Consider the following 26,577-nt stretch of genomic DNA (forward strand, 5'->3'; position numbering starts at 1 on the left):
TGGGGCGGTGTGTGGGGCGGGGGTCGGTGTGTCTCGAAGCCCGTGGGATGAGGACCACCCTGCTGTGATGTGGGAGCAGCAAGAAGTTTGGGGGCCCATCGGGGGTCCGCCAGCTGTGCCTCCATCCTTCAGCACAGGAGAAACAAGACATCCATTCATGCACATCTCTTTATTTCGTTGGTTTGTTTTTCCTAAGCGAAGCTGCGCCGCTGACTGCAGTGAACACCGAGAGCATGCAGGGCTTGTCTACGGTAGGACGGATTTATTTACAAACAGTAAAGAGCAAATACAGCTCTAAATATCAGAATGCCAACCGCCCCAGTGCCCGTTTCCTCTTCCCCTGCACTGAGCTCCGTGTGGGGGGAGCACAGCCGGGTGCTGCCCAAGAGGAGACGGCTGTGATGTGGGGCAGGCAGGGCAGCTGGGGCCCCTCCTAGCGTGGGCTCGGAGGTGGGGGGCAGCTTATAGAAAAAATGGGGGCTGGGGAGCTCTGTGTTGTCCTTTTGGCTCTGCTCAGCAGAACGGTGATGTGGAACTGCAGCCGTCTCTTCTGATGGGGGGAGAGAAGGGGGCACTGAGGGGAAACGTCTTTCCCCATTGCTGCCAGCTCTTTGGGTCCGGGGTCACAGCCCCCATCGTGGCACGATGTGCCCCCCCACCTCACCACCCCTCTCCTACCTGCTCAGAAGAGACCGCAGTCCTTGAGGTTCTCCTTGATGATGACATCTGTGACGGCGTCGAAGACGAACTTGACGTTCTGCGTGTCTGTGGCACAGGTCATGTGGCTGTAGATCTCTTTCACGTCCTTCCGCATGTTGAGATCCAGGAACTGGGTCTTGATGTAGTTCCCTGCGTCTTCAAACGTGTTGGGACCTGGGGAGGGAGGAGGGGGGCTGCTGCTGGGGGTGGGGGCTCCCTGGTGCCGTTGCTGCTCTCCATTCCGGTGCCGCAGAGCCCCATCTCCCACCCCCGTCGCTCACCGTCGTACTCAGGGAAGCAGATGCTGAGGTGCACCTTCTTGATCTTCTCCTCGAAGAGGTCCTTCTTGTTGAGGAAGAGGATGATGGACGTGGCGGCGAAGAACTTGTGGTTGCATATACTGTTGAAGAGGTGCAGGGATTCGTGCATGCGGTTCTGCCAGCGAAAAGAGGACAAGTGTGGGGCTGTGGGCAGTGGTTACACTGCGCTCCTCCTTCCCCGAGTGGCACTGCTGTGAGGAAATGCACCTTCCCAGCCAGCCAGGCCCCGGTCCCACGTCCCCACCCCGCTCCCCCCTCCCCACCACGGTTCTCCCCCCGTCCCTCACGCACCACCTCATCATCCTCCACCAGCACCATGTCGTAGGCGCTCAGCGCCCCGCAGAAGATGATGCACGTCACCCCCTCAAAGCAGTGGATCCACTTCTTGCGCTCTGACCTCTGCCCCCCGACATCAAACATCCTAAAGGTGGGGGGGGGGGAGACGCAGGGACAGGCGGTGACACCTCTGCTCCCACTCCCCACGTCTCCCTTGTGGCAGCACCAAGCTGGTGGCCCCCAGTGGGGAGGTGACATCTGCTACCACTGTGCCTGCGTGGGTTGGTGGCCCTGGAGCCACCACGGGGACATTGCCCTCCCCCTGGGGGGGCTGCACCCCACCTGAAGTTGAGGTCCTTAACGGAGAACTTGGTCTCGATGATGCCAGTGGTCTTCACACGGGAGCGCAGCACGTCCTGCTCGTTGGGGAGGTACCCAGGGGCCGTGATGCGGTCCAGCTGGTTCAGGTAGCTGCAGGGACAGCCGTGTGCTGTGGGGACACCGCGCTCCCCAGGGCTATGGGGGGCTCGGGGGGGGGGGGATTTGGGGCGATGCTCACTATGCAGCCGAGTCATTGAGCTGATACTCTGCAGCCCTGTCAAAGCACGCCTGCACGCCGCCGTCCTTCCACAGCTTCTTGATGCAGTCCACCAGCTCTGGCGGCATCGTGCCCTCCTCGATGGAGTCTGCCAGGTTGAAGAGCTGCCGCCCGTCGTCCTGCGGGGACACGCTGCCCTTCAACACCACGTCACCTCCCCAACGCCACCATCCCCCCCCCCCCCTTTGCCCCCCACCCACCGCCCGTCCCGACTCGGCGTAGTCGATGCCCAGCGTGGACATGGCGCGGATGATGGCCAGGATGGACTGCAGGATGTTCCCGTAGATGACAGCTTTGAACTCCATGCATTCCTCAGGTGTGTATCCATCCTGGTGGATGATCCTGGGGGGGGAATGTTGGCATCAGCCCCCCCCCCAGCTGTACCATGAGGCGCTCCCTGCTTCCGCAGCACCGTCACGTTCTGCTCTGGGGGCACCGGGCAGCAGGGAGACCCCAACCCTACGGCCCTCTGTAAGGGGGGGGGGGAAACATCTGGCCTGCGAGGATGCAGCCCCACTCACTTCATCTGTTTCACGATGGTGCTCTTCCCCGATTCTCCAGCCCCTGCAGAAAGAGTGGGGGACACCTCAGCCAGGAGGGACCCCCGCCCGTGGGCACTGCAGGGATTCCCATAGGGCTGGGTGCCCAGCATGGCGGTGTGGGGCTCCGATGCTGTAAGCAGCTTAGGGCAGCACAGGAAGCTGCTTAGAATTAGGGCGCTAATCGCCTTCACCCTGTGCCCCCCACCCCCCAGCTCTGCCACCGCTGCCACTTGCTGTCCCCCGGCCCTATGTTGTCACCCTGCTGTGTTGTGGGGGTGGTTCCCTCCTGTGCCCATCAGGGGGTTTTGGGGATGCTGTGGTCCTACTCCCCCCCATGATGTGCTGCAGGTGTCACCGCTCCATTCCCTGCACCCAGTTGTCCCTTTGGGCCCCAGCACCCATCTATGTGCACTGAGAGCCAGCGCTGGGGGGCATCCAGCTCACCAGGAGGGGATGGGGATGGGATGGGGATGGGGTGGGACATATATGAGAATGAAGATTGGGATGGGATGGAGTGGGATGAGGATGGGGCTGGAGATGGGGATGCGGATGGGATGGGGGCTGCGTGTCCTCCTATGGGACCCCCAGGACACCCTTCTCCCCATGCACAAGGACACCTTCCCTCCCCCCGTTATTTCTCCTTGCCCATCCCTACCATCAGTGGGATCCCAGTGCCACACATGGGGCCACGGGAACGGTCCCCATACCCTCCCTGTTCCCAAGCATAAAGAATAAAGACGTGGGGACAATTTCATGTCCCCACAGGGTCCCCCCCTCCACCCTACCGAGCAGCAGCAGCTTCACCGTCTTCGCCTCCTTATCCGCATCCTCCTGCAGCTTCTTCTCCAACTCCTTGGACCTCTTGGCCATCTCCTTGTCCTCGGCGCTTGCCCCGCTCCCCATCTCCTCGTCCTCCTCTGCCAAAGCTTCGAGCTCCTCCAGGTCCCCGCGCTCTTCCAGGTCTCCTCGGGGTGGGTGCACGCACCCCTGGGGGGCGGGCAGAAAAATACTTTTAGGGGGGGGAACCCGAAAGGGCCGCACCGGAGCGCTGGGCTGGCTGCTTGCGGGCCGGCTGCCCCCCGTGCTCTCCCTTAATTCCCCATGGATAAACCCGATTTCTGGGGCCCGGAGGGATTTGGGGGGGCTTTTTTTATCGCTCTCCACGTGACCAATGGAAATCCAATTAGCCCAAGATGGCAAAGATTAGGGGCTGGGGGGGGGGAGTATGGTGAGAAGATGGGCGCAGGGCGTTACGTAAGGATGGGTGCCTGAAACCCCACGGGATGGGGTTTCACCCCCGGGGTGCCAGCGCTGGGGGCTGTGGGGTTTGTACAGGGATGGGCTCAGCCCCACTCGTGTCCATTCCCCCTCCCTCCGTGGGGTTGTGGGGTTCCTCGTGCTGGGAAATGGAGCTAATTAGCACGAGCCGCTAACGAGCACCCATAATCTGCGCTGCTCTGCGCCGCTCGCCTCCCGCTGCCTAAGCTCTTTATGGGTGCTCAGCCTTCCTCCCCCCACCCCACTCCTCCTCCCCCCCCCCTGCTGCCGCTGTCCCCACCCCACGTTTCTGGGTGTCACCGAAGGGGGGGGCACACACCCCGCCGCCCCCCCACGTCCCCATAGCGGTGGCTGTGAGCCCCTCTGTGCCCCACAGCACCACCGGCTGGGTGCCATCCCCCCCCCGACCCCCCCAGCTGTCCCCCTCCTGCGCTGCTGACAAAGGGACGGCCGTCCCCCGCTGTCCCCGCGGACACAACGCCTCTAATGAGCGCGGCGCTAATGAAGGGGGGGCCCAATTAAAATACCATCGCCAAGGGCTGGGACTGCGCCCGGACGTAACGCAGCGCTCAGCCCGTGGTCCCCCTCCCCCGCCCCCTCTGTCCCCAGTGTCCCCATAAGGGCTCTGCCCCCCCACATGGGATGGGGTGGGGGGAAACGGGACGGCTAAAAATCCCCCCCTAAAAATACCGCATCCTCCAGCGCCGGGCTGGGGGCTCTCAGCCCCTTTTGTGCCCGTCCCGTCCGGAGCGGTGGCACAGGTAGGGGACACGCGGGGACCGAGGGGGGGGACGACAGGCGGTGAGACCCCCAGAGCGCGGCCCCCGGCTGTTGGAGTGCGGCTGCCCTGTGGGGGGGCACAAAGGGGTCTGTGGAGGCACTGATGCTGTTTTTGGGGTGGGGGGGTCCGACGCCGTACCTCGTTTGGGGGAGGCACAGCGCTGCTGGAGGGGATGATGCTGTGATTTGGGTGGGGGCCAATGCCGTAACTCGTGAAGGGGGGGCACAGTGCTGCTGGAGGTGCCAATGGGGGGGGGTCTTTTGGAGGTCCCTTGGTGGGGGGGGGGGTCCCTTTTGGGAGAGAAGGGCTGATATCTCTGAGGGCTCCTCCCTCCCCCCCCAGCAGGGTGTGGGGGTGATGTTGGGGTTGAGGTTCCTCCTGGGGTCCTGAGGGTGGGATGTCTGGGGGGGTGGGGGGGGATGAGGTTTCCCCTCCTGGGGGGCTTTGGAGCCCGTCCGTGGGGTCCTGCACGAGGGGGGGGGCAGCGATGCTCATCTCAAGGAGGTGATGCCCCGGGTGGGTCCATATGTGGGGTGGTTGATGGGGTCGGGGGGGCAGCACGCCCTGGGGGGGCTCATTGCCCGTCCCCGTGCGGGGCTCTGCTGCTGCCGGAGGCACTGATGCTATTTTTTGGAGGGGGGTCCGATACCGAATCTCTCTGGGGGCGGAACGGCGCTGCTGGCGGAACCGACGCCACATTGGCGGGGGGGTTTGGGGGGGGTGGGCGATACCCCACGTCCCGGGGCTCACACCGCTCTCGGCTGGGGGCGGCACCGATCCCCTCCTCCATGGGTTCTCGCCCCGCCCCTCGGTGCGGCCGCGCGCTCCGGCAGCCTTCATCCCTCCTCCTCCTCCTCCTCCTCCTCCTCCTCCCCCCGCCCCATCCTCTTCCTCGGTCGCTTCCGGGCTCTCCCTCCGCCGGGGACTTTGCTCGGGCTCGGCTCCTCGCATCAATCATCAACCCGGGAGGGAGGGACCGCCGCCATTCCCGGCCCCCCCCCACCCCCCCCGCACCGCCCCCGCAGCGCTATGGCCGCCCCGGCCCACTTCCCCTTCAAGAAGCGGGGCAGCCTGCAAGCGGCCGGCCCCGCAGGTGAGCCCCCCCGGCCCGTAATGCTGTGCCCGCGGCGGGGAGGGGGGGAGGGGGGGGGAAGAACGTGCGTGGGGTTCGGATGTGCGCTGCGGGGCTGCGCCCATCACCGTCGGGGCTGCGCTCCTCCCGCGGGGGTTTGGGGGGGGGCGGTCCCGGTGGTGCGTCCCATCCCACCCCATCCCTTCCCATCCCATCCCTTCCCATCCCATCCCTTCCCATCCCGTCTCCCCCCTCCATTAGGGCAGTGAGAGGTGGGTGTGGGGGGGGCTCTGCGGCTGTGCTGTGGCGCAGCGCTGTGTGCGTTGTGGGGGGGGAAGGAGGAAGAGGAGGAGGAGGAGGAGGAGAAGGAAGGCTGCGCTGGCACAGACGTGTGGTTGTGGCCCCCCCCTCCCCCCTCAGTGCTGCGGATGGGGTCGGGGGGGTTCCTCGTGGCAGCTCGAGTGAGCTGTGACATGGGCACCTTTGGTGGGACCACCTTTGGGGGTGTCACTCCCACTGCTTTAACACCCCCCCTTATGGTGAGTAGGGTGGTGGGGGGAGATGGCGCTGCCTCTGTGTGCCCCCGATGCTGTGGGATGCGGATCCCAGAGGGCTATGGAGAGGCTGCAGACCCCCCCCCAGCCCCCCCCCCGGGGCTCACACAGTGTCTGTGCCTGCAGAGGTGCGGGGGGGCTCCCGGCCGTTGCAGTCGGCGCGTTCCCTGCCCGGCACCCCGCACTGCCTCAAGCATTTCCCAGTCGATCTGCGCACCTCCATGGACGGCAAATACAAAGAGATCGCCGAGGTGAGTCATCCCTGCACCGAGTCGGCCGGGTCTCGGCTTCGGGGGGAGAGGGGGGCATTGGATACGGGGGGGCTCAGCTGCCTCCTGATCCCCAGGACCCCGTGGCCCTCCTTGTGCCCGTGGTGGCAGCGCGGTGACGCCGTGCACCCGATGTGTGACAGCTCCGCAGCGAGCTGGGGGTTGGAAGGAGGGGGATGGCAGCGGGCTGAGTCCCAGCTCAGCTCACGTCAGGGCTGGCAGCGGGCTGAGGACGGACGCAGCTCGTGACACGGTGCCCACAGGAGCTGTTCTGCCGCTCGCTGGCCGAGAGCGAAATGCGGACGGCGCCGTATGAGTTCCCTGAAGAGAGCCCCATCGAGCAGCTGGAGGAGCGACGGCAGCGCCTGGAGCGCCAGATCAGCCAGGATGTCAAGTAAGGGGGTGTTCCCCCCCCCCCCCCCCCCCATCCCATGGGTGTCCCCCCCTCCTGGGGACGGCCGCCGCCACCCCCGGGGCTGTCCGTCCTCTGTGCCCGCTCTGTCCTCTCCCGTGGGTGTCACGCTTGCTGTCTGATTTCCTGGTTTATTTGGTTCCGGGCTCTGTCTGTTCCTGTGGGGCATTAACGGGGTGTTTTCTCTCCCCCCCCCCCACCCCCCCACCCACACCCCCTCTCTCCTCCCGGCCGTCCCCAGACTTGAGCCCGACATTTTGCTCAGAGCCAAACAGGACTTCCTGAAAGTTGACAGTGCCGCCGACTTACAGTGAGTGTCCGGCGCGGTGACACCGGGGCTCAGGGACCCCCCCCCCCAAGCCCCAAATCCCCCCCCCCTAAACAGCCCCAGCACAGAGCCAACAGTTGCCCCCCGCTCTGTGCCCACGCTGGCACTGAAGGGGTTAACGCACCCGGGGCAGGAGGTGTAGGGCTGGGATTTTGGGGTGATGGGGGCAAAGGGCACAGCGTAGCCCTGCCCCCCCCCGGCACTGCGTGTCCCCTCCCTCCTGTCTCTGCTTGGGGCTGTCTGTGTCACGAGTCGTTTCGTTCTCTGTCCCACCGCCACTTCTCGTTGTGCTCTGTGGGGTCGGGGGATGCATCCGTGCGTTGGGGCCGGGGCGGGGGGCACTGCCAGCTGGGGACGCCCCCAGCCTCTCCATCCCTGGGGGGGTCCCAGCACCGTGCTGATGGCTGCACCCCCAGGCTCCTCAAGGAGCAGCACGAGGACCGCGTGGACCACATCCCCAAGGACCGCGAGGCGCTGCTGGAGCGCGAGTTCCAACGTGTCACCATCTCCGGGGAGGAGAAGTGTGGGGTGAGAACCCCCCCCACCCCCCCAATCACGAGTTGCGCCCATTGGCCCCCACGGGTGATTTTTTTTGGGATGAAACCCCTACTTTTTCTTTATTTCCCACCCCAGGTGCCCTTCACCGACCTGCTGGACGCGGCCAAGAGTGTGGTGAAGGCGCTGTTCCTGCGTGAGAAGTACATGGGGCTGTCCCTGCAGAGCTTCTGCAAGACCACTGCCCGCTTCCTGCAGGAGCTCTCCGAGAAGCCCCTGGAGACCCGCAGCTACGAGGAGGTGCCCGAGACCCCCGTGGCTGCCGGTGAGTGGGGGGCAGAGGGCTCCCAGCGCCGGGTGTGGGGCCGCTCTTGGTGAGTTCCGCGGTTCCGTGCACTTTTGGGGTCTCTTCTTGCTGCAGATGCTGCCGTGCACCCCCCGTTTGCAGAGCAGCACCCCTATGAGAAGTGGGACCCCCAGAGCATGCCGGCCGACCTGGGCTTCGGGCTGAAGATGGTGGATGGCGTGGTGCACGTCTACACCAAGCAGGACCTCACTGACAAGTAGGGGCGCGCCGCAAAGGGTGGGGTGGGCGGTGGGAGATGTGGGGGTGTAACCACCTCTGCCCCCCCAACCAGGAGCACGGAGCTGGACCTGCCCTACCCCGACCTGCAGGAGTTCATCGCCGACATGAATTTCCTGATGGCTTTGATCATCAACGGGCCCATGTGAGGAGCGGGGTCCCACCGTGGGGGTGGGCACCGTGGGGACGTTGCCGGTGGCTGTGGCTGTGATGTGCGGTGCCAGCTCTTATCCCACGTCCTCACCTCCGTCCCGGGGTCATCGTGGGCGCGCCAACCTTTGGGGAGGGATGTTCTCCCTTCTCTCCCCACACTGACCGCCCTCTCCCCGCTCCCCTGGGCAGCAAATCCTTTTGCTACCGCCGCCTGCAGTACCTGAGCTCCAAGTTCCAGATGCACGTGCTGCTCAATGAGATGAAGGAGTTGGCAGCCCAGAAGAAGGTGCCCCACCGCGACTTCTACAACATCCGCAAGGTACTGCGGGGCTGCGCCGGGGAGGGGGGGGAGGCACCCGGGGGGGCTTTTAGACCTGAGCACCAACTCCGCTTCCCAGGTGGACACTCACATCCACGCCTCGTCCTGCATGAACCAGAAGCACCTCCTGCGCTTCATCAAGAGGGCCATGAAGAAGCACCTGGACGAGATCGTCCACGTGGAGAAAGGCAAGGAGCAGACGCTCAAGGAGGTCTTTGAGACCATGAATCTCACCGCCTACGACCTCAGCGTGGACACTCTGGACGTCCACGCGGTACGGGGCCATCCCCAGAGCTTGGGGATGAGTGGGGCCTTCAGCTCAGCCCTGGCCGTGGGGGGAAGTCTTCTCCTCCAGGGCCATCCCGTGGTGGTAGAGTGGTGGGAGATCTTCCTCTCTGTCCCGTGGTGCTGGGAGGTCTTCTTCTCCAGGGCCATCCTACGGTGGTGGGATGGTGGGATGTCATCTCCAGTGCCGTAGCACGGTGGTGGGGTGCTGGGAGGTCCGGGTCCATCCCATGGTGGTGGGGTGCTGGGAGGTCTTCTCCGGGTCCATCCCATGGTGGTGGGGTGCTGGGAGGTCTTCTCCGGGTCCATCCCACGGTGGTGGGGTGCTGGGAGGTCCGGGTCCATCCCACGGTGGTGGGGTGCTGGGAGGTCCGGGTCCATCCCACGGTGGTGGGGTGCTGGGAGGTCCGGGTCCATCCCACGGTGGTGGGGTGCTGGGAGGTCCGGGTCCATCCCATGGTGGTGGGGTGCTGGGAGGTCCGGGTCCATCCCACAGTGGTGGGGTGCTGGGAGGTCCGGGTCCATCCCACGGTGGTGGGGTGCTGGGAGGTGGGGTCTCCTCCAGGCTGTCCTGCGGTGGTGGGAGCTGAAAGCCCTGTATGGGGGCTCTGTGTGTGTATGTGTGTGTGTGTAGGGGGGGGGTCTCACGTTTTTGCCCCCATTGCAGGACCGCAACACTTTCCACCGCTTTGACAAATTCAATGCCAAGTACAACCCCATCGGGGAGTCCATCCTGAGGGAGATCTTCATCAAGACGGACAACCGCGTCTCGGGGAAGTACTTTGCACACATCATCAAGGTGAGTCCCGCGTCCTCACGGTGCCCCCGCCATCCCTGTGCCTGCTGGCCGTGGCTGACACTCTCTGTTCCCTCCTCTGGCAGGAGGTGATGTCTGACCTGGAGGAGAGCAAGTACCAGAACGCCGAGCTGCGCCTCTCCATCTACGGCCGCTCTCGTGACGAGTGGGACAAGCTGGCCTGCTGGGCCGTCAACCACCGCGTCCACTCCAACAACGTCCGCTGGCTGGTGCAGGTGCCCCGGCTCTTGTGAGTGCCCAACCCTGGGGGTTTGGGTCCTGGTCCTGTGGGGGGTCCTGGTCTTACGGGAGAAACCGGGCTTGGGGGCTGGGTGAGGTGGGACGCGGCGCTGGGCTCCAAGCCTTGTCCATCCGTGTGCTCAGCGATGTCTACCGGACCAAGAAGCAGTTGGCCAACTTCCAGGAGATGCTGGAGAACATCTTCCTGCCCCTCTACGAGGCCACCATCCATCCTGCCCAGCACCCTGAGCTGCACCTCTTCCTGGAGCACGTGAGCACCGCACCCCGACCCCGACCCACTGCCTCCCATCCTGGTGGACGTGTGGTTGACCCACTCCCTCCCTCCCTTATGGCTGTGGGGACGGGGGTCCCAGCGGAGGGGTGACGGTCCCACTCGGGTTTGGCACCCACAGGTGGACGGCTTCGACAGCGTGGATGACGAATCCAAACCGGAGCATCACATCTTCAACCAGGACAGCCCTCTGCCGGGGAACTGGGTGGAGGAGGACAACCCGCCCTACTCCTACTACCTGTACTACATGTATGCCAACATGACGGTGCTCAACCACCTCCGCAGGTGAGGACCCGCTGTTCCCGTGGCCCTGGGGGGGTGGGGGTGTTGGGGTGGGGGCCCATGGCTGTTCCCATGCACAGGAGGAGGGGCTTCCACACCTTCGTGCTGCGGCCGCACTGCGGCGAGGCCGGCCCCATCCATCACCTCGTGTCGGGCTTCATGGTGTCGGAGAACATCTCGCACGGCTTGCTGCTGCGCAAGGTGAGCGGGGGGCTGGGGGGGCTCAGCCACGGGGTCTCGGTGGACCCCTGGCGCACCCCCCCCTCACCCTGCCGTGCCCCCCAGGCCCCCGTGCTGCAGTACCTGTACTACCTGGCGCAGATTGGCATCGCCATGTCCCCGCTGAGCAACAACAGCCTCTTCCTCAGCTACCACCGCAACCCCCTGCCCGAGTACCTCTCGCGGGGGCTCATGGTCTCCCTCTCCACCGATGATCCCCTCCAGTTCCACTTCACCAAGGTGAGGTTGTGGGGGAGGGTCTGCGGGTCACCAGCCTCTCCCCACCCAGAATGGCTCGGGGCAGCCGCCGGGCTGATGGATGGGGTTGGCGGCGGCCTCGTCTGTGGGGATGGGGTCAGTGGTGGCTATGGGGAAGGAGTTGGTGGCCGTGTCAGTGGGGATGGGGTCAATGATGGCTGTGAGGGATGGGGTCAGTGACGGTCATGGGCTTGGTGGTGGCTATGGGAGGGGGGTGGGCTCGGTGGTGGCCATGGGGAAGGAGTTGTTGGTGGCATGTCTACTAGGATGGGGTCAGTGATGGCCATGGGAATGGGGTCAGTAATGGTCATGGGGTCGGTGGTGGCCATGGGGATGGGATGGGATGGGGTCAGTGGTGGCCATGGCGATGGGGTCGGTGATGGCTGTGGGGTTGGTGGTGGCCATGGCCATGGAATGGGGTCAGTGGTGGCTATGGGGAAGGAGTTGGTGGTGGCATGTCCACTGGGATGGGGTCAGTGATGGCCGTGGGAATGGGGTCAGTGATGGTCATGGGGTCAGTGGTGGCCATGGCGATGGGGTCGGTGATGGCTGTGGGGTTGGTGGTGGCCACGGCCATGGAATGGGGTCGGTGGTGGCTGAGAGGATGGGTTTGGCAATGGCCCAGAACACGAAGGAGCCACCGAGCTCTGGAGGATTCCGGAGGTCCAGAGGGAGCGGGAGAACCTTCGGACCCCCCTCTCCATGTGGGGGGAGGTTATGGGGGTGTGCTAAAGCCACGTGCCCCCCCAGGAACCGCTGATGGAGGAGTACAGCATCGCCACGCAGGTGTGGAAGCTGAGCTCCTGCGACATGTGCGAGTTGGCCCGCAACAGCGTCCTCATGAGCGGCTTCTCCCATAAGGTACCACAACCCCCCCCCACCCCGGGGGACCCTCCGGGCGGCCGCAGGTCCCCCCTCCTTCTCTCTGCCCCCAGGTGAAGAGCTACTGGCTGGGCCCCCACTACCTGAAAGAGGGGCCGGAGGGGAACGACATCCGTCGCACCAACGTCCCCGACATCCGCGTTGGGTATCGCTTCGAGACGCTGTGCCAGGAGCTGACGCTGATCACGCAGGCGGTGCAGAGCGCAGAGCTGGAGCCCATCCAGGAGGAGGACGCGCTGTCCATCACCCCCCCCACACCCACCCACTGACCCCCCCCCCCCCCTCCCCTCCCCCTCCCCAACCCCAGTGCCATCCCCGGGGCTCCGTCCCCTCCTGCTGCCCCGGGTTGCCCTCCCCCCCCCCCGTTGTTGTGCCTCCTTTTTTCTTTTGGTTTTTTGGTCTTTTTTTTTTTTTGTCCTTTTTTTTTTTTGGTGTCTGTGTGTCTTTTTGGGTCGTTTTTCACTGCTTTTTCCCCCATCTGTGTTATGCCCCGTGGGGGGGTGGCATTGGGATGGGCGCTGCGGGGGGGGGGGGGTCCTGGTGTCACCTCCTGCACGGTGCCATACTGGGGCCATTGGGGGTGGGGACACAGTTTTACACCCCCCCCCACCCCCTTCCAGCATCCAGCCGTGGGTCCCAGTGTTTTTACTGGCCCCCTCTTTGCCTCTCCGTCCACTTTCTTGCCCAGAGGGGCCCCAACCCCCCCAACCCGTGCGTTATGGGGGGTCACATCGTGCTGGGGGCCGGGTGGCACAGAGAACGACGTGGGGCTGCCCACCCCCTGTGCTCCCTTTGAGGCTGGGGGGGGGCGGCCGCTCCTATGGCCGTGTCCCCACGTCCCCCATCCCGTCCTGTGCCCCCCCGGACCACCACCACCACCAACAAAAAAAAGCAAAAACAAACAAACAAAAAAAGCAAAGCAAAGCATGGGAAATAAAAGTATTTAAGTAAGAAATGGGGCGCAGTGATTCGGGGGCTGGGGAGGGGGGGGGGGGAGGGGAGTGAAGGGCCGGACTCTGCGCGGTGGGGGCGGCCCGGTGACGCGGGGGGGGGGGGGGTGGGAAGGGGTTTGGATTCGCTTTGCTTTGCTGCGTTTGTCCCGGAGCGGAACGTCGGGTCCGTGCGGATCAGCGCTCGGCATGGTGCTCACGTTGGGTTACTGGGACATCCGCGGGGTGAGCCGGGGGGGTCCTGGGGGGGGGAGGGTGGGGGTATGGGGGTATGGGGGGGGAAGGAAGGCGGCGGGGGGGTGACGAACGGCTGTGCCTGCAGTTGGCCCACGCCATCCGCCTGCTGCTGGAGTACACCGGGACCCCCTACCAGGAACGGCGGTACAGAGACGGGCCAGGTGAGGGGGGGTGAGGGGGGGGGCAGCCCTCGTGCAGCCCTCGTGCAGCCCGTTTTCTGGGGGGGGGGCACCCAGCTGTGTCCTCCTGCCCCCCCGTTCCACCCCACGGACCTTGCTCCTGGCACAGAGCTCCTGGCACAAAGCTTTTGGCAATGCCTGGGGAGGGCAGAGCGTGGGGGGGTGGTGCTGCTCCTGCTCCCCCCCCCTTCCTCCCCCCCCAAATATTCCCACCCTGATGCAATGTGGGGGTCCCTGATGCAGCCCGCGACTTCGATCCCAGCGATTGGACCAATGAGAAGGAGAAGCTGGGTCTCGACTTCCCCAATGTGAGTGGGGCGGGGGGGTGAGGAGGAGAAATGGGGGGGCTGCCATGGCTCTGACCCCCCCCCCTTACCCCCCCAGCTGCCCTATCTCATCGATGGCAGCACCAAGCTGACCCAGAGCAACGCAATCCTGCGTTACATCGCCCGCAAGCACAACATGTGTGAGTGGGGGGGGGGGGCTGTGGGCTGGATGGGGGGGGGGTCCGGTGGGGCCGGGGCGGGGGGGGGGGTCTGATGCATTCCCTGTCCCACAGGTGGGGAGACAGAGGTGGAGAAGCAGCACGTGGACATGTTGGAGAACCACCTGATGGATCTGCGCATGGCCTTCGCCCAGCTCTGCTACAACCCTGACTTTGTGAGTGCCCCCCCCCATCCCGGGGGGGGTCATTCGGTCCCCTGGGGGGTCCCTGAGGCGACCGTGGGGAGGAGGGGGGGGGACGTTGGGGAAAAACTGTGGGGTCTCAAGGCTGGGGTTGGAATCCCATTGTGGGGCATGCAATGGGGGTGTGCCTCCTGCCTGGCCCCAAGTGTTGGTGGGGGGGCTTTTGTGGATCTGGGGGGGTCCCACCCCAGCGCTGACCCCATCCCATCATGCAGGAGAAGCTGAAGCCGGCGTACCTGGAGCAGCTGCCAGGGAAACTGCGGGAGCTGTCACGCTTCCTGGGCTCCCGGCCGTGGTTTGTGGGGGACAAGGTGGGTGCTGGGGGGTGGGGGGGAGTTTGGGGGGGTCCGGAGCGGTGCTGACCCCGCTGCCCCCCCCCTCAGCTCACCTTCATTGACTTTGTGGCCTATGATGTGCTGGAACGGCTACGCATGTTTGCCCCCGACTGCCCCGAGCTGCAGGGCAACCTGAGGCAGTTCCTGCAGCGCTTTGAGGTCAGTGGAGACCCCAAATCCCCGTCCCCATGTTATCCCCCTCCATCCTCACTTCTGTCCTCAAATTACTCCCAACCTGTCCTGGATCCCATCCATCCCAACCCATTCCCATCCCCGTTCCCTGTCCTGTATCCATTTCCCATCCCTGTATCCATTCCTGTCCTTAACCGTTGTCCCCATCCATCCCCATCCCTGTCCCCATATTGTCCCCATCTCTATCCCCAATCCTGTATTCATCTTCATCCCATCCCTGTCCCCGTATTGTCCCCAACCTGTTCTCATCTCTGTCCCCACCTGTCTCCCCCCCCATCCCATCCATCTCTCCATCCCCATCCCTGTCCCCATGTCCCCTCGCTGTCCTCATCCCTGTCCCCTTATTGTCCCCACCTTGTCCCCAATCCCATACCCTTCCCCTCTCCCCACCCTGTCCCCATCCATCTCTCCATCCCCATCCCTGTCCCCATGTCCCCTCCCTGTCCCCAATCCCATACCCTTCCCCTCTCCCCTCCCTGTCCCCATCCATCTCTCCATCCCCATTCCCATCCCTGTCCCCATGTCCCCTCCCTGTCCCCAATCCCATACCCTTCCCCTCTCCCCACCCTGTCCCCATCCATCTCTCCATCCCCATCCCTGTCCCCATGTCCCCTCCCTGTCCCCAATCCCATACCCTTCCCCTCTCCCCACCCTGTCCCCATCCATCTCTCCATCCCCATTCCCATCCCTGTCCCCATCTCTATCCCCATCCATCTTCCCATTCCCATCGCCCTCTTTGTCCCCATCCCTGTCCCCGCTCTGTCCCCACATTGCCCCCCCCCCGCCCCCCCAGGCCCTGGAGAAGATCTCTGCCTACATGCACTCGGGGCGCTTTATGAAGACCCCCGTCTTCGTGCACACGGCGCTGTGGGGCAACAAGAAGGAGTGAGGGGGATGGGACCCCCCCCCCAACGCCCCCCCCCCGGTCCCCATTCTTCTGCAGAATAAAACAGAGCGTCTGCAGTGCTGTGTGTGTGGAGCTGTCATGGGGGGGGGGGACATGGGGACAACTCTTAGGGGGGGTGGAGGACGAGGACATCCTCTGTTCCCCCCTCAGGATAATGGGAAATGGGGGGGGGGGGGATTATGGGATATTGGGGCCCCTCTGAGGGGCTTCTTCTCCTCCCCTCCATCACAAACACTGCAGCCCCCCAGGAGCGAAGGGAGGGGATGTGCCCCCCCCCGCCCCCCCCGGATAAGGGACTCTCTCTGTGTGGGGCTCCTGTGCACACTGGGGGCCTGGGGGGTGGGGGGGGGGGCACACGAGACGTGGAAATGGTGCTGGAGGGGGGGGAGGGGGGTCCCATGCCCCCCACCATGAGACCTCCAAAGATAGGGAGTTCCGATCAAGTGGGGGGGGCGGGGGGGGGGGCAAGGGAATTCTCTCGGTTATGGAGAACCCTGTGTGCACGGTGGGGGGGGGGGGGGGCGAGGAAAATGAGTGACCCCCCCCGGAAAAATATGGGAGCCTGAAGGTAAGGAGCAGCCCCCAAACAAAAAGGGGGGTTACGTTGACGCTGCCCACAGCCGCGTTCTCCTTTAAGACCCCCCCTCAAAGCCCCGCCCCCGGGAAAGGGAGGAGCTGCGGGGGGGGCGCGGGGGGGGGGCACCGTCTGGAGTGCGCGTAGCAATGGCGGTGTTGGGATACTGGGACATCCGCGGGGTGCGTGGGGGGGGGGGGGCTGCCCTGGGGGGCTACGGGGGGGGTCCCAACCTTGGGGGGGCCTTTTCTTCATGGGGGGGTCGCTGGGGGGGGGGTCGCTTGAGGAGTATCGGAGTTTTTGGGTTTTTTTGGTGTGGGGGGGGGGGGAGGGCTGTTTATTTCTGGGGTCCTACCGGAGGGTGGGGGCCATTTGCATCCGCCCCTCCCCCACCCCCCCCCCCCCAAAAAAAAAAAAAAAAACTGTGCTGCGCTTTGGGGTTTTGAGGGTTTGGGGTTGGGGGGGGGGAAAGGGGGGGGCACGAGGAGGTGCAGGTCCTGCGGTGGTCCCCGACCGGGGGGGCGTACAGGGGGGTCCCAACCCTGGGAAGGGGTCGCTTGGGGGGGTCTCCCGATGGCTTTCAATTTGGGGAGGAGGAGGGGTTACTGATTTTTGGCGAATTTTGCCCCCCCCCCCCCCCTCAGTGGGAGAACTTTGCCCCCCCCCCCCGCCATGTGCTGTGCTTTGCGCTGCCGTTGCATGGAGGGGCGGGGGGAGGAGCACGGAACGCACGGGGCTGCGCACGGAATGGGGGGGGGGGGGGAAGGGGGGGCATCTCTCATCCCCTCCGTGCCTCTGTGTCCCCACGGGGGGGGGGCTCACTACTGCCTGTGCCCCCCCCCCCCCAGCTGGCCCACGCCATCCGTCTGCTGCTGGAGCACACCGGGACGCCCTATGAGGACAAACTGTACAGCTGTGGGGAAGGTGAGGGGGGGGCGGCAGGCGGACGGACCCCCCCCCTTCTCTCCTCCTCCTCCCCCCCCCCCCACTGCGCTGTTGGGTTATGGGGGGGCTCATCCCACTGTGCTTTGGGTGCCGGGAGGGGACAAGGTGGTTGGTTCCCCCCCAACCCCTCGGAAGCCCCAGAGTTGGGGGGGGGGGGGGGTGTTTGTGGTTGAGCCCCCCCAGTTTGGTGGGGCGGGGGGGGGGGGGCATCATGGCACGACCCCTTTTTGTCCCCGCAGCCCCCGACTATGACAAGAGCCAATGGATCAACGAGAAGGAGAAGCTGGGGCTGGATTTCCCAAATGTATGGGGGGGGAGGGGGGGCGGGGGGGCACCTCCACATTACCCCTGTACCTCTGTGTCCCCCCCCCTTTCAACGTCCCTTTACCCCAGTGTCCACCCCCCCCATCCCAGTGTCCCCCCATCCTGATGTCCCCATGCCATAATGCCCAGATGTCCCCCCCACCCCCACATCCCTTTGCCCTCCTGTGCCCCCCCCCCCCCCCCACTTTATGCCCGGTATCCCCAAACCCCCCCCCTTTGTCCCCCCCCCCCCCAGCTCCCCTACTTCATCGACGGCGACGTCAAACTGACCCAAAGCAACGCCATCCTGCGCTACATCGCCCGCAAGCACAACATGTGTGAGTGCCGAGGGGGGGGGGGGGGGGGGGGCAGGGGGGGGGTCCGACCCAAATTTGGGGGGGGGGGTCCCGGTGCCACCATCCGTGCGCAGGTGGGGACACGGAGGAGGAGCGGCAGCGCGTGGATGTGCTGGAGAACCAGGTGATGGATTTCCGTATGAGCCTGGTGATGGTCTGCTACAGCCCCGACTTTGTGAGTGCCCCCATTCCCGGGGGGGGGCAGGGACCCCCCTGTGGGGCAGCGCTGTCCCCTGGTGCCACCCACTTTGTCTCTGTCCCCCCCCCCCCCCCCCCCCAGGAGAAGCTGAAGCCGGGATACTTGGAGCAGCTGCCAGGCAAACTGCGGCTCTTCTCCACCTTCCTAGGGGACAGAAAGTGGTTTGCAGGGGAAAAGGTGCGACCCCCACCCACCCGGGGGGGGGGGGGCACACGGGGGTGTCCCCATGCCCTCACTGTTTTTGTTCCTCCCCCCCCCCCATACACACACAGCTCACCTTTGTGGATTTTCTCATGTTTGACGTCTTGGATCAAAATCGCATCTTCGCTCCTCGGTGCCTGGAGCCCTACAGCAACCTGCGTGCTTTCATGGAGCGCTTCGGGGTCAGCATCATGGGGGGGAGGGGGGGGCGTCTGGGGGGGGGGTTTGGGGGGGATGGAGGTGGTGCCGTGCCCCCCCCCCCCCCCCCCCCCATCACCCCTTTATGTCCCATAGGCACTGGAGAAGGTGGCAGCGTACCTGAAGTCCAGCCGCTTCCAGAAGATGCCCATCAACAACAAGATGGCCAAATGGGGGGGCAAGAAGGAGTAAGGGGGGGTCCTGCCCCCCCCCCCCCCCCCCCGCGCTGGGGAGACCCCCAGCCTCAATAAAAGGAGGTACAGCGCTCTGTGTGCCTCACTGTGCATTGGGGTGGGGGGTGCCAGGCTCAGCCCCCCAGTGTGTGGGTGCGATGGGGTTGGGGTCCCCCCCCCCATTTCCCCTCCCGCGCTGGGGGGGGGGTCAGCAGCACATTCCCACCCACTGATAACGCAGCGCTGGGGGGGTGGGTGCCCCACTGAGTGGGGCGATGGGTGGGGGGAGGGAGTGGGACCCCCCCAGCCCCCCGCATTTCCACGCAGAGCCGCTGTCACTGCTATCAGTGCATTTATTTTACACCTCTTTTGCCCCCCCCCAGCAAGGAGTGCACATCTCCCTGGGGGCCCCCAGGTGCCCCAACCCCACCCCCCCCAGCAGCATCGCTCCACCAGTGGCTGTGGGTGGGACGGGCGCTGCGGGGGGGGTGGGGGCGAGCAGCGGGGGTCCTTTTCTGCCGCCCCCCCACCCAGTCCTGCAGGGCTGCCCCCCCACAGAGGGCTGCTCCATCCTGGGGGGGGGGAGCAGGGGGGGGTTGCATGATGCTGCACCAGCGCTGTCAGTCCCTGGGGTCCATCTGCAGGTGGGGGAGGGGGGAACGAGCGTGAGGTCGTGACTCGCCCCTCACCACCCCCCCCACCATGAAAGCCCACCCCGGGGGGGGGGGGGGGGGTCACAGACGCACCCCCAGAGCGGAGCGGACGGGGGACAGTTTGAAGAGGACCCTCCTCCACTCCTCGGGACACACAGCGCGCAGCTCCGCCGCCGTCATCTGCAGCAGCTGCTGCCCCCTCAGCACCCCCAGGCAGCGCACGGTGCTGTGGGATGGGCGGGGGTGAGGGGGGGGCACGCTTTTTTTTTGGGGGGGGCGGGGGGGAGGTGTGGGGAAAGATGGGGGGGTCAGGGAACAACGCACAGCGGAGCGAAGCCTTTATCCTTCAGCCACGCTGTCACCTCTGCCGGAGAGGATCCCATGTGCAGCGTGGGGGGGCTGCCCTGGGGGGTACATAGAGAGGTGAGGAGGTGGTGACCCCCCCCCCTCCCACCACCAACCACCCGGGGGTGTTATATGGGGCGGGGGGGGGGCACACCTGGCTGTCGTCCTCGTGCCCCACGGGCTCCAGGATGTTGCTGGGGACGTAGCCCTCCTCCCCCCTCCAACTCCGCACCAACCACCACTTCTTCTGCTGGTCCAGCACCTGGGGGGGGGGCAGTGGGCAGCACCCAGTATATGGAGGGGGGGGGGACACCCCCACCCCCCAACGTGTTGTACCTGCAGGGTGTCCCCCGTCCTGACGCTCAGCTCCTGTGAGTTCCTGCCCTGGAATTCATACAGCGCCCGCACCATCTTGGGGGGGTTGAGGGGTGGTCTGTGGGGGGAGGGGGGGGGGGGCACAGCGGTGAGTGGGTTCTGCCAACCCCATTTGGGGGGGGGGGAGATGGGGGGGGGTCAGGGTGCACTCACAGCTGCCCCGGAGGATCTCTGTATCCGGGGGCATCCCCAGCCAACATCTGTGGGGGAAGAGCAGCAGGTGGTGGGAAACTGAGGCACATGGCTGTGCCCCCCCCCCCCCCCCACCCCCCCGCCCCATACCGGCTGATTGTCTGCGGTCAGCATGGGGGGGGGCAGCCAGCCATCGGAGAACGTGGGGATGTAGCGAGGCACCTCCTCACCATTGGGGTACTGCGCCCTGCAGAGGTGTGGGGTTGGGTTGGGTTGAGATGGAGTTGGGGTTGGGATTGGGTTTGGGGTTGGGATTAAGTTGGGGTAGGGGTTGGGATTGGTTGGGTTGAGTTGAGATGGAGTTGGGTTGAGATGGAGTTGGGGTTGGGTTGGGTTGAGATGGAGTTGGGGTTGGGGTTGGGTTTGGGTTGGGGTTGGGGTTGGGATTGGTTGGGTTGAGTTGAGATGGAGTTGGGTTGAGATGGAGTTGGGGTTGGGATTGGGTTGGGTTTGGGGTTGGGATTAAGTTGGGTTGAGTTGAGATGGAGTTGGGTTGAGGTGGAGTTGGGGTTGGGTTGGGATTGGGTTGGGTTTGGGGTTGGGATTAAGTTGGGGTTGGGGTTGGGATTAGTTGGGTTGAGTTGAGATGGAGTTGGGTTGAGATGGAGTTGGGGTTGGGGTTGGGATTGGGTTGGGTTTGGGGTTGGGATTAAGTTGGGGTAGGGGTTGGGATTGGTTGAGTTGAGTTGAGATGGAGTTGGGTTGGGATTTGGTTGGGTTGGGTTGGGGTTGAGGTTGGGTTTGGTTTTGGGTTGGGATTGAGTTGGGGTTGGGTTGGGGTTCAGTTGGGTTGTTTTGGGGTTGAAGTTGGGATTGGGGTGGGGTTGGAGTGATTTGGGGTTGGGTTGGATTGGGATTGGGTTGGGTTGAGTTGGGTTGGGGTTGAGTTAGGTTTGGTTGGGGTTGGGGTTGGGTTGGGTTGTGTTGGGGTTGAAGTTGGAGTTGGGTTGGGGTTGAGTTGGGTTGTGGTTGGGTTGCGTTGGAGTTGAGTTGGGGTTGAATTTGGTTGGGGTTGGGTTGGGGTTGGAGTGATTTTGGGGTTGGGATTGGGTTGGATTGGGGTTGGGTTGGGGTTGTGGTTTAGTGAGGTTGGGGTCGAGTTGGGTTGGGGTTAAGGTTAGGATTGGGTTAGGTTAGGGTTAGGCTTGGGTTTGGATGTAGGTTAAGGTTGGGGGAGGGGTAGGGTGGGGTTTTCTGCATTGGGAGGGCCATTGGGAGTTTATGGCCCCCCACCGGCTCCTGTTCCAGGCCATGCCCAAACTCTTCCAGATGCGGTGCTGGTCGGGCAGGAGGGTCCCATCCAGCAGCTGCAGCGCCTCCGGGAGCAGCAGGGGGGTCTCCACCTCCTCAGCCAGGTGGGGGTGGGGGCACTCTTCCAGGACCTGTTTATGGCGGGGGGGTGGGGGGGGAAGGGGCTCAAGCCCTCTGCGGCCGCCCCCAGAGGTTGGGGGTGGGTGGGTGGGGGTCCCTGGGGAGCTCACGGAGGTCAGGGTCTGGAAGATGAGATCCAGCAGTTCGGGTCCGGAGGGGGTCTGGATGTGCTGCCAGTTGTACGCCTGGGGGGGGGACGGACAGGGTGGTCCCATGCAGCCCCCCCCCCCACGCTGCCTGGCCCCCCTCTATGGCCGTGTGTGGGGTGAGGGGGCAGTGGGTGGGTAGCAGGGCTGTGTGCCCATAGGGTTTTGGACGTACCAGGAGGTTGAGGGCGTATTTCACCTTCTGGAAGAAGTCCACGTACTCTGCCTTGGAGGGGAGATCTGGGAGGGGGGGCAGACAGAGGGAGTGGCGCTGAGGCAGCCCCCAGACCCCCATCGCACCCTGAGCAGTGCTCCCCCCCCCCCCCCCACCTTTCTTCTTCTTCTTCTTCTTCTTCTTCTTCTTTGGGGTTTTGGTGCTCCCTGCGCTGCCCTGCAGCCGCCCCACAAAGATGTCCATATCTCCCAGCACGTGATTGAGGACCAACTGCGGGAACAGGGGGGTGATGGGGGGCTTGGGGGGGGGGGTTGGGATCCTCGTGCGTTGTGGGGGGCGGAAGGGGGGTGGGTTACTCACCACGTCACGTTCGGGGTCCGACATGGTCTCTCCATTGGGGCCCATCCACTTGTTGTTCTGCTCCGCTCCTATGGGGGAGGTGGGATGCTGCCAGAAGGACACACAGCGCCCGCCCCCCCACCCCCACCCCATGGACCCCCCCACCCCATGGCTCACCATAGTCTGAAAGGGGTTTGTGTTGGACGGAGGGCAGCGATGGGGGCCTGGTGCGCTCTGCCCAAGGCTCTGGAGCTCTGTAGGATACTGGGACGTATGGGGGTTCGGGGGGCATCTCTGGGATACTCCTGGGTGGGGGGCACAGGGAGGGGTCGTGGGCGTGGGGTGTGGAGGGGGGGGGAGGAAGGGGGGGGTCTGGGTCCATAGATGGGGTGGGAAGGGGGATGGGAGCTCAGGGATGGGGGTGGGGTAAAACTCAATGGGTTTAGGATTGCGCCCATTGGTGTGGGCTGTGGGGCTCAGTGCCCATGGATGGGGGGCAGATGGGGTTGGATGGGGGATGGGGGGGAGGGGGACCGATATGGGATGGATGGGAAGGGATGGATGGGGGATGGATGGGAGGGGATGGGGGGGGTGGGGATGGAATGGGGGGGATGGATGGGGGATGGATGGATGGGGGATGGATGGGAGGGGATGGTGGGGATGGATGGGGGATGGATGGGGGATGGATGGGGGGCAAACGGGGGCAGATGGGGCAGCGCTCAGTGCCACCAGCAGGCGGGAGGGGTCAGTGCCCACAGGGGGTGACCCTTTGGGACAGGCAGTGACCCCCCCCAGCAGAGGGGAGCCCCGTGCCCCCCCATCCCATACCCGTACTGCCGCTGCTCCTCCTTGCACTGCCGCACCAACTTCTCCAGGCTGCTCTTCAGCACCCCGGCCTGAAGGACCCCACAATCCCATAACCCGCGGCCCCGTAACCCCGTACCTATAACCAATCGGCCCTATGCGTTGCCCCCGACCCCCCCGTTCCCCCCCAAACCCCGCTCACCCCAGTGTGGTGGCACTGGAAGAGCAGCACGCTGGTCCCCCCCCAGCCCGTTTCCTGCACGCTGATGGCCAGAACTGAATCGTAGCTGCCCACGTCTGGAGTGACCACACAGTCCTGAATGCTGCTCAGCGGGAACGAGTCCAGGTCCTCCTATGGGGTTACGGGGTTTGTGGGGTTGTGGTGCGGGAGGTTATGGGATGTATGGGGTTATGGGGTGGGGGGGTTGTGGAGCGTGGGTTCGTACTGGGGTGCATGGGGTTATTATGGGGTTTGGGAGGTTGTGGAGCGGAGGGTTATGGGGCGTTATGGCTGGGGTTGTGGGGTTTGGGGGTTGGGATGATGGGGTGTGTGGGGTTATAGGAGCGTGTGGGGTTATGAGGTGTGGGATTATGGGGTATATGGGGTTGTAGGGTGGGGGGGGCTCATAGATGGGTCACAGGGAATGGGGTTATGGCACGTGGGTTATGGGGAGTGGGATTACAGGGTCTGGGTTATGGGGTTGGGGATTATGAGGTGAGGTCTTATGTGGTGCGTGAGGTTATAAGGTGTGGGATTACGGGGTGTGGGTTATATGGTGGGGTGCAAAGATTACGTTGGGTGCAGGGAGCTTCAGGGGTGCAAAGTGGGATGTGAGGGCTGCAGGGATGGGGCTTACGGGGGTGTGAAGGTTATAGGGGTGTGAAGTTTATAGGGGTGTGAAGTTTATAGGGTGAATGGGAGCGGGGAGAGCGAGAGGGCCTGAAGGGCTCGTGGGGCAATTGGAACACATGGGGGTGGGCGCTGGGAGGGGGGCTGTGGGTCTGGGGGTCACCACGGGGTACCCTGCTCTCCATGTCGCTCAGCAGCAGGTCCTGATCCCGGACCCCCAGGAGGAGATCCTGACCCCAAACCTTCCCCTGCGCCTCCAAATCCCGCAGCCGCCCCACGCAGTCCTCCACGCTGCGCAGCTCCCGCTCCAGGCGTAGGGTCAGCAGATGCTGGGGGGACCCAGGGTGTTGTTATGGGGCGTTATGGGGTGTGAGGTGCCCCACAAGCTGGCGGCACCCAGGGGGTCTCCTACCTCCACGGGATGCTGGAAGTTGCTTTGGGGTTTGAGCAGCGTCTGCCCGTAATCCTTGCGCTGATCTGTGGGGCCACGGGGGGGTGAGGGGTGGGGGGATGGAGGGTGTGTGTGTGGGGGGGGGCTGTGTGGGGCGGCCCCATACTCACTGTAGATGCTTTTGGCGCTGGGTCGGGCGAAGCTGGTGGGGCCGTGGGGGCCGTCTTCATATTCACTGCTGTGTGGACGGACGGACGGATGGACAGACGGATGGTGGTGAGTGCCGTCACCGCTGCGCCCCATAGCACAGCGCTGCGGGGTGTGGGGAACTCACCGGGACGGGGGTCCGCTCCAGTAGGTGAAGGGGTCTCCCATCCTCACGGCACCGATGCTGGCGGCTGCCGGGGGGGCACGGAGGGTTGACCCCATGTGGGGCAGCCTGGGCGCTCCGTGGGGTCCCCGGTGTGGTGCCCAGCGGGGTTCCCGCACCGCCGCGTGTCCCCCCACGTGTGCCCCCATCCCACCGATAAGCTGTGACCCCCAAGTCGCGCAGCCCCCCCACCTCCCCCCCGCCCCACGGCTCACCCTGCGGTCGCAGCCCCCCCCCCCGTCCCCGCTCACCCCAGCGCCGGAGCCGCTCCGCGGGGCCGTGGCACAGGACAGCACCGGGGTGTGACGTTGGTACCGCACCCCGTTGCTCTTTGCCCGAAGGCGTTCGCTTGCAGGTGGAGCGGGGGGGTCGATGGGGGGAGCCAAGGGGGGCACGGCGCGGTCTCCCCCACCCCCCCCGCTCACCCCACGGAGCCGTAGGGCGCAACCCTCCCCCCACGTTCCTCGTGCTGCTCCCACTGGGGGGGGGATGCAGCCCCCAGTGCCCCCACCCCAATGCCCGATCCACCCCCCCCCCCTCGTTGGTGTCATCCCGCCCCACCCCGCACCGCCCGCTGACCTTGCTCGTCCCATCGCGCCCCCGGGGGAAACGACGGGGTGGGGGTGGGGGTTAGGATTAGGGTTAAGGTGGGGGGGTTGGGGGGGTCCCGGAGCCCGTCCGACGCTGGGTCACCGCTCACGGCCCCGCTGTGCAGGGGGGTAACCCGTGGGGGGGCTGGGGGTTGCCCGTGGGGTTCTGGTGGGGTATTTTTGGGATGCTGACGGGAGACACATAGGATTCCGGTGGGGTACGCATGGGTGCCTTTCTGTTCCCCCCTTCGATGCACGGAAGGGTCCCCCCGGCCGGGGGCGGCCCAATGGGGGGGGGGGGGGAGGGGGCCGTGCCTCAGTTTCCCTACGGAGGGGGTGCAGTTCCGACGTGCGGCCACCAGAGGGCAGCACGTTCCTGTGTCACCCAGCTGTGACCCTCTTTCCCCCCTCCCCCCCCCCATTTTATAGGACCCCCCCGAGCTGGGAACGTTGAGGTGACACTTCTGTGGGGGACACAAAAGTCCCTCTGCGGTGGGGACGGCCCCGCGGGAGTTGTGGGGTTGCAGCCCCCAACACAGGGATGTGGGGATGGGCGGGGGGGGTTAGAGAGGGTTGGGGGGGGGTTGTCTGAGTCCGGTCCCCATTCTGTCCCCAGAGGGAAGAGGGAGAGGTCTGGGGGGCAAAGAGAGAGTTTGGGGCAGAATGCTCGCTTGGGGTATTGGTATGGGGGGAGCAGTGGGGCTGCAGGGAGAGAGCAGCAATGGGGTTTGGTGGGGTGGGGAGAAGTGAGGCTGTATGGGGGGAGGGCTGTGTGTGCCCCCCCACAGCCCCAAGCCTGATATGTGAGGGACAAAAGCCATACAATGGGATTCCCTCCCCTCCCCAAGCCGTTTTGGGTGAGGAGGGAGCAGTGGGGTCCCCCTATGGGGCTGTGTCCCCATTGAGACCCACAGCACCGTCCCCCAGATGGGGATTTCCAGCAGCTGTGGCACAGGGCCGTAATTAGGGGCATTGAGGGCACACAAAGGGGCAGGGAGGTGGGATGGGGCCTTTATGGGGTGGGACGGCCATTCAGTGGGATTGGGGCTGAGTTTGGAGCGAGGTTTCTGGGATCTCCACGGCACAGCACCGCATCCCAACCCCTCTGCCCCACCCCTGGGAAGCAGCACCCCGTGACCCCAGGCAGAGTGAGTGGGGCTGCATGGGGACAGAACAGAATGGGGACCAGAACCCAATGGGACCAGAACCCAATGGGGACCCAAACCTTTTGGATTCCTGAACCTATTGGGAACTTGAACCCATCGGGAACCCACAGCTATTCAGAACCTGAGCCTGTTGGTGACCTGAACCCGATCCATTGGGAACCTGGGAACGTTGGGAACCTGAACCCATTGACACAACCATGGTGCCCAATTCCCCCAGTGCAGGGAAATGGGGTGAGGGTGCTTCCAAGGAAGGCACGTCCCCCCCTCCAGGGCCTTTCCAGGCTCCTCGTTAACGCTGTGACTAACGAGGCAGCGGCATGTGGCTGTGAGCTGTTTGAGGTGCAGAGGATGTGGCCATAAAAGGCTCTTCTGCAGAAATGGGGGACCCCAAGGGGGAGGGGGGATTGAGTGGGAGGGGGGAACATCCCACTGCACCCTTTT

General features: G+C 64.9%; 5 protein-coding genes across 7 annotated transcripts; 3 read left to right on the forward strand and 2 right to left on the reverse strand.

The window, feature by feature from the left end:
• Nucleotides 1–98: 98 nt before the first annotated feature.
• On the reverse strand, nt 99–5,352 carry GNAT2 (G protein subunit alpha transducin 2). The gene is made up of 10 exons (XM_085210547.1): nt 5,245–5,352; nt 3,221–3,422; nt 2,415–2,457; nt 2,094–2,235; nt 1,855–2,012; nt 1,638–1,766; nt 1,311–1,440; nt 981–1,134; nt 679–873; nt 99–550 (listed from the first exon to the last, which is right to left on the reverse strand). The coding sequence occupies exons 1-9, from the start codon at nt 5,332–5,334 to the stop codon at nt 683–685; spliced, it is 1,239 nt and encodes a 412-aa protein (XP_085066673.1). The 5' UTR covers nt 5,335–5,352; the 3' UTR covers nt 99–550; nt 679–682.
• Nucleotides 5,353–5,454: 102 nt separating this feature from the next.
• Nucleotides 5,455–12,888, forward strand: AMPD2 (adenosine monophosphate deaminase 2). Its single transcript, XM_085210543.1, has 18 exons — nt 5,455–5,587; nt 6,247–6,371; nt 6,653–6,783; nt 7,043–7,111; nt 7,546–7,657; nt 7,763–7,949; nt 8,046–8,187; nt 8,263–8,352; nt 8,550–8,679; nt 8,759–8,953; nt 9,632–9,763; nt 9,847–10,010; nt 10,145–10,271; nt 10,414–10,577; nt 10,655–10,775; nt 10,860–11,033; nt 11,802–11,912; nt 11,987–12,888. Exons 1-18 carry the CDS (start codon nt 5,524–5,526, stop codon nt 12,200–12,202), a joined length of 2,454 nt encoding a protein of 817 aa, XP_085066669.1. The 5' UTR covers nt 5,455–5,523; the 3' UTR covers nt 12,203–12,888.
• A 95-nt stretch (nt 12,889–12,983) lies between these two features.
• Nucleotides 12,984–15,464, forward strand: LOC146542617 (glutathione S-transferase 2). Its single transcript, XM_085210373.1, has 8 exons — nt 12,984–13,108; nt 13,206–13,281; nt 13,543–13,607; nt 13,684–13,765; nt 13,859–13,959; nt 14,202–14,297; nt 14,370–14,480; nt 15,307–15,464. The coding sequence occupies exons 1-8, from the start codon at nt 13,073–13,075 to the stop codon at nt 15,400–15,402; spliced, it is 663 nt and encodes a 220-aa protein (XP_085066499.1). The 5' UTR covers nt 12,984–13,072; the 3' UTR covers nt 15,403–15,464.
• Nucleotides 15,465–16,060: 596 nt separating this feature from the next.
• Nucleotides 16,061–18,464, forward strand: LOC146542618 (glutathione S-transferase Mu 3-like). The gene is made up of 8 exons (XM_085210374.1): nt 16,061–16,176; nt 16,843–16,918; nt 17,179–17,243; nt 17,499–17,580; nt 17,673–17,773; nt 17,879–17,974; nt 18,070–18,180; nt 18,293–18,464. The coding sequence occupies exons 1-8, from the start codon at nt 16,144–16,146 to the stop codon at nt 18,386–18,388; spliced, it is 660 nt and encodes a 219-aa protein (XP_085066500.1). The 5' UTR covers nt 16,061–16,143; the 3' UTR covers nt 18,389–18,464.
• A 337-nt stretch (nt 18,465–18,801) lies between these two features.
• EPS8L3 (EPS8 signaling adaptor L3) lies at nt 18,802–24,726 on the reverse strand. Of its 3 annotated transcripts, none has more exons than XM_085210370.1 (20): nt 24,632–24,726; nt 24,345–24,408; nt 24,181–24,248; nt 24,032–24,096; nt 23,793–23,948; nt 22,972–23,121; nt 22,794–22,861; nt 22,143–22,270; nt 21,987–22,054; nt 21,782–21,923; nt 21,627–21,691; nt 21,416–21,490; nt 21,168–21,316; nt 20,025–20,121; nt 19,896–19,942; nt 19,704–19,800; nt 19,522–19,629; nt 19,347–19,426; nt 19,116–19,248; nt 18,806–19,007 (listed from the first exon to the last, which is right to left on the reverse strand). In XM_085210370.1, the coding sequence occupies exons 2-20, from the start codon at nt 24,383–24,385 to the stop codon at nt 18,990–18,992; spliced, it is 1,755 nt and encodes a 584-aa protein (XP_085066496.1). In that variant the 5' UTR covers nt 24,386–24,408; nt 24,632–24,726; the 3' UTR covers nt 18,806–18,989. The 3 variants fall into 3 exon arrangements, with proteins under 3 accessions (XP_085066498.1, XP_085066496.1, XP_085066497.1); XM_085210371.1 differs by having other exon boundaries at nt 18,808–19,007; nt 21,782–21,896; XM_085210372.1 differs by lacking the exon at nt 19,522–19,629 and having other exon boundaries at nt 18,802–19,007.
• Between the last annotated feature and the right edge of the window lie 1,851 nt (nt 24,727–26,577).

Source organism: Meleagris gallopavo, chromosome 28, assembly GCF_905368555.1.
Source record: "Meleagris gallopavo chromosome 28, MGAL_WU_HG_1.1, whole genome shotgun sequence".
Classification (NCBI taxonomy): Eukaryota; Metazoa; Chordata; class Aves; order Galliformes; family Phasianidae; genus Meleagris; species Meleagris gallopavo.

Coding starts and splice junctions, on each gene's coding strand:
- GNAT2 (XM_085210547.1), bottom strand. CDS start 5,334: ATGAAGGCTGCCGGAGCGCGCGGCCGCACCGAGGGGCGGGGCGAGAAC. Junction 3,423..5,244: donor CGCCCCCAGCCGAGAGCGGT/GTGAGCCCCGGG, acceptor CCCGCCCCCCAG/GGGTGCGTGCACCCACCCCG. Junction 2,236..2,414: donor ACCATCGTGAAACAGATGAA/GTGAGTGGGGCT, acceptor TTCCCCCCCCAG/GATCATCCACCAGGATGGAT.
- AMPD2 (XM_085210543.1), top strand. CDS start 5,524: ATGGCCGCCCCGGCCCACTTCCCCTTCAAGAAGCGGGGCAGCCTGCAA. Junction 7,950..8,045: donor CGAGACCCCCGTGGCTGCCG/GTGAGTGGGGGG, acceptor TTCTTGCTGCAG/ATGCTGCCGTGCACCCCCCG. Junction 8,954..9,631: donor ACACTCTGGACGTCCACGCG/GTACGGGGCCAT, acceptor CCCCCATTGCAG/GACCGCAACACTTTCCACCG.
- LOC146542617 (XM_085210373.1), top strand. CDS start 13,073: ATGGTGCTCACGTTGGGTTACTGGGACATCCGCGGG. Junction 13,109..13,205: donor GTTACTGGGACATCCGCGGG/GTGAGCCGGGGG, acceptor CTGTGCCTGCAG/TTGGCCCACGCCATCCGCCT. Junction 13,608..13,683: donor TGGGTCTCGACTTCCCCAAT/GTGAGTGGGGCG, acceptor TTACCCCCCCAG/CTGCCCTATCTCATCGATGG.
- LOC146542618 (XM_085210374.1), top strand. CDS start 16,144: ATGGCGGTGTTGGGATACTGGGACATCCGCGGG. Junction 17,581..17,672: donor CGCCCGCAAGCACAACATGT/GTGAGTGCCGAG, acceptor ATCCGTGCGCAG/GTGGGGACACGGAGGAGGAG. Junction 17,774..17,878: donor TCTGCTACAGCCCCGACTTT/GTGAGTGCCCCC, acceptor CCCCCCCCCCAG/GAGAAGCTGAAGCCGGGATA.
- EPS8L3 (XM_085210370.1), bottom strand. CDS start 24,385: ATGGGAGACCCCTTCACCTACTGGAGCGGACCCCCGTCCCG. Junction 22,862..22,971: donor TCCAGTGCCACCACACTGGG/GTGAGCGGGGTT, acceptor GGGGTCCTTCAG/GCCGGGGTGCTGAAGAGCAG. Junction 19,943..20,024: donor TGACCGCAGACAATCAGCCG/GTATGGGGCGGG, acceptor CTTCCCCCACAG/ATGTTGGCTGGGGATGCCCC.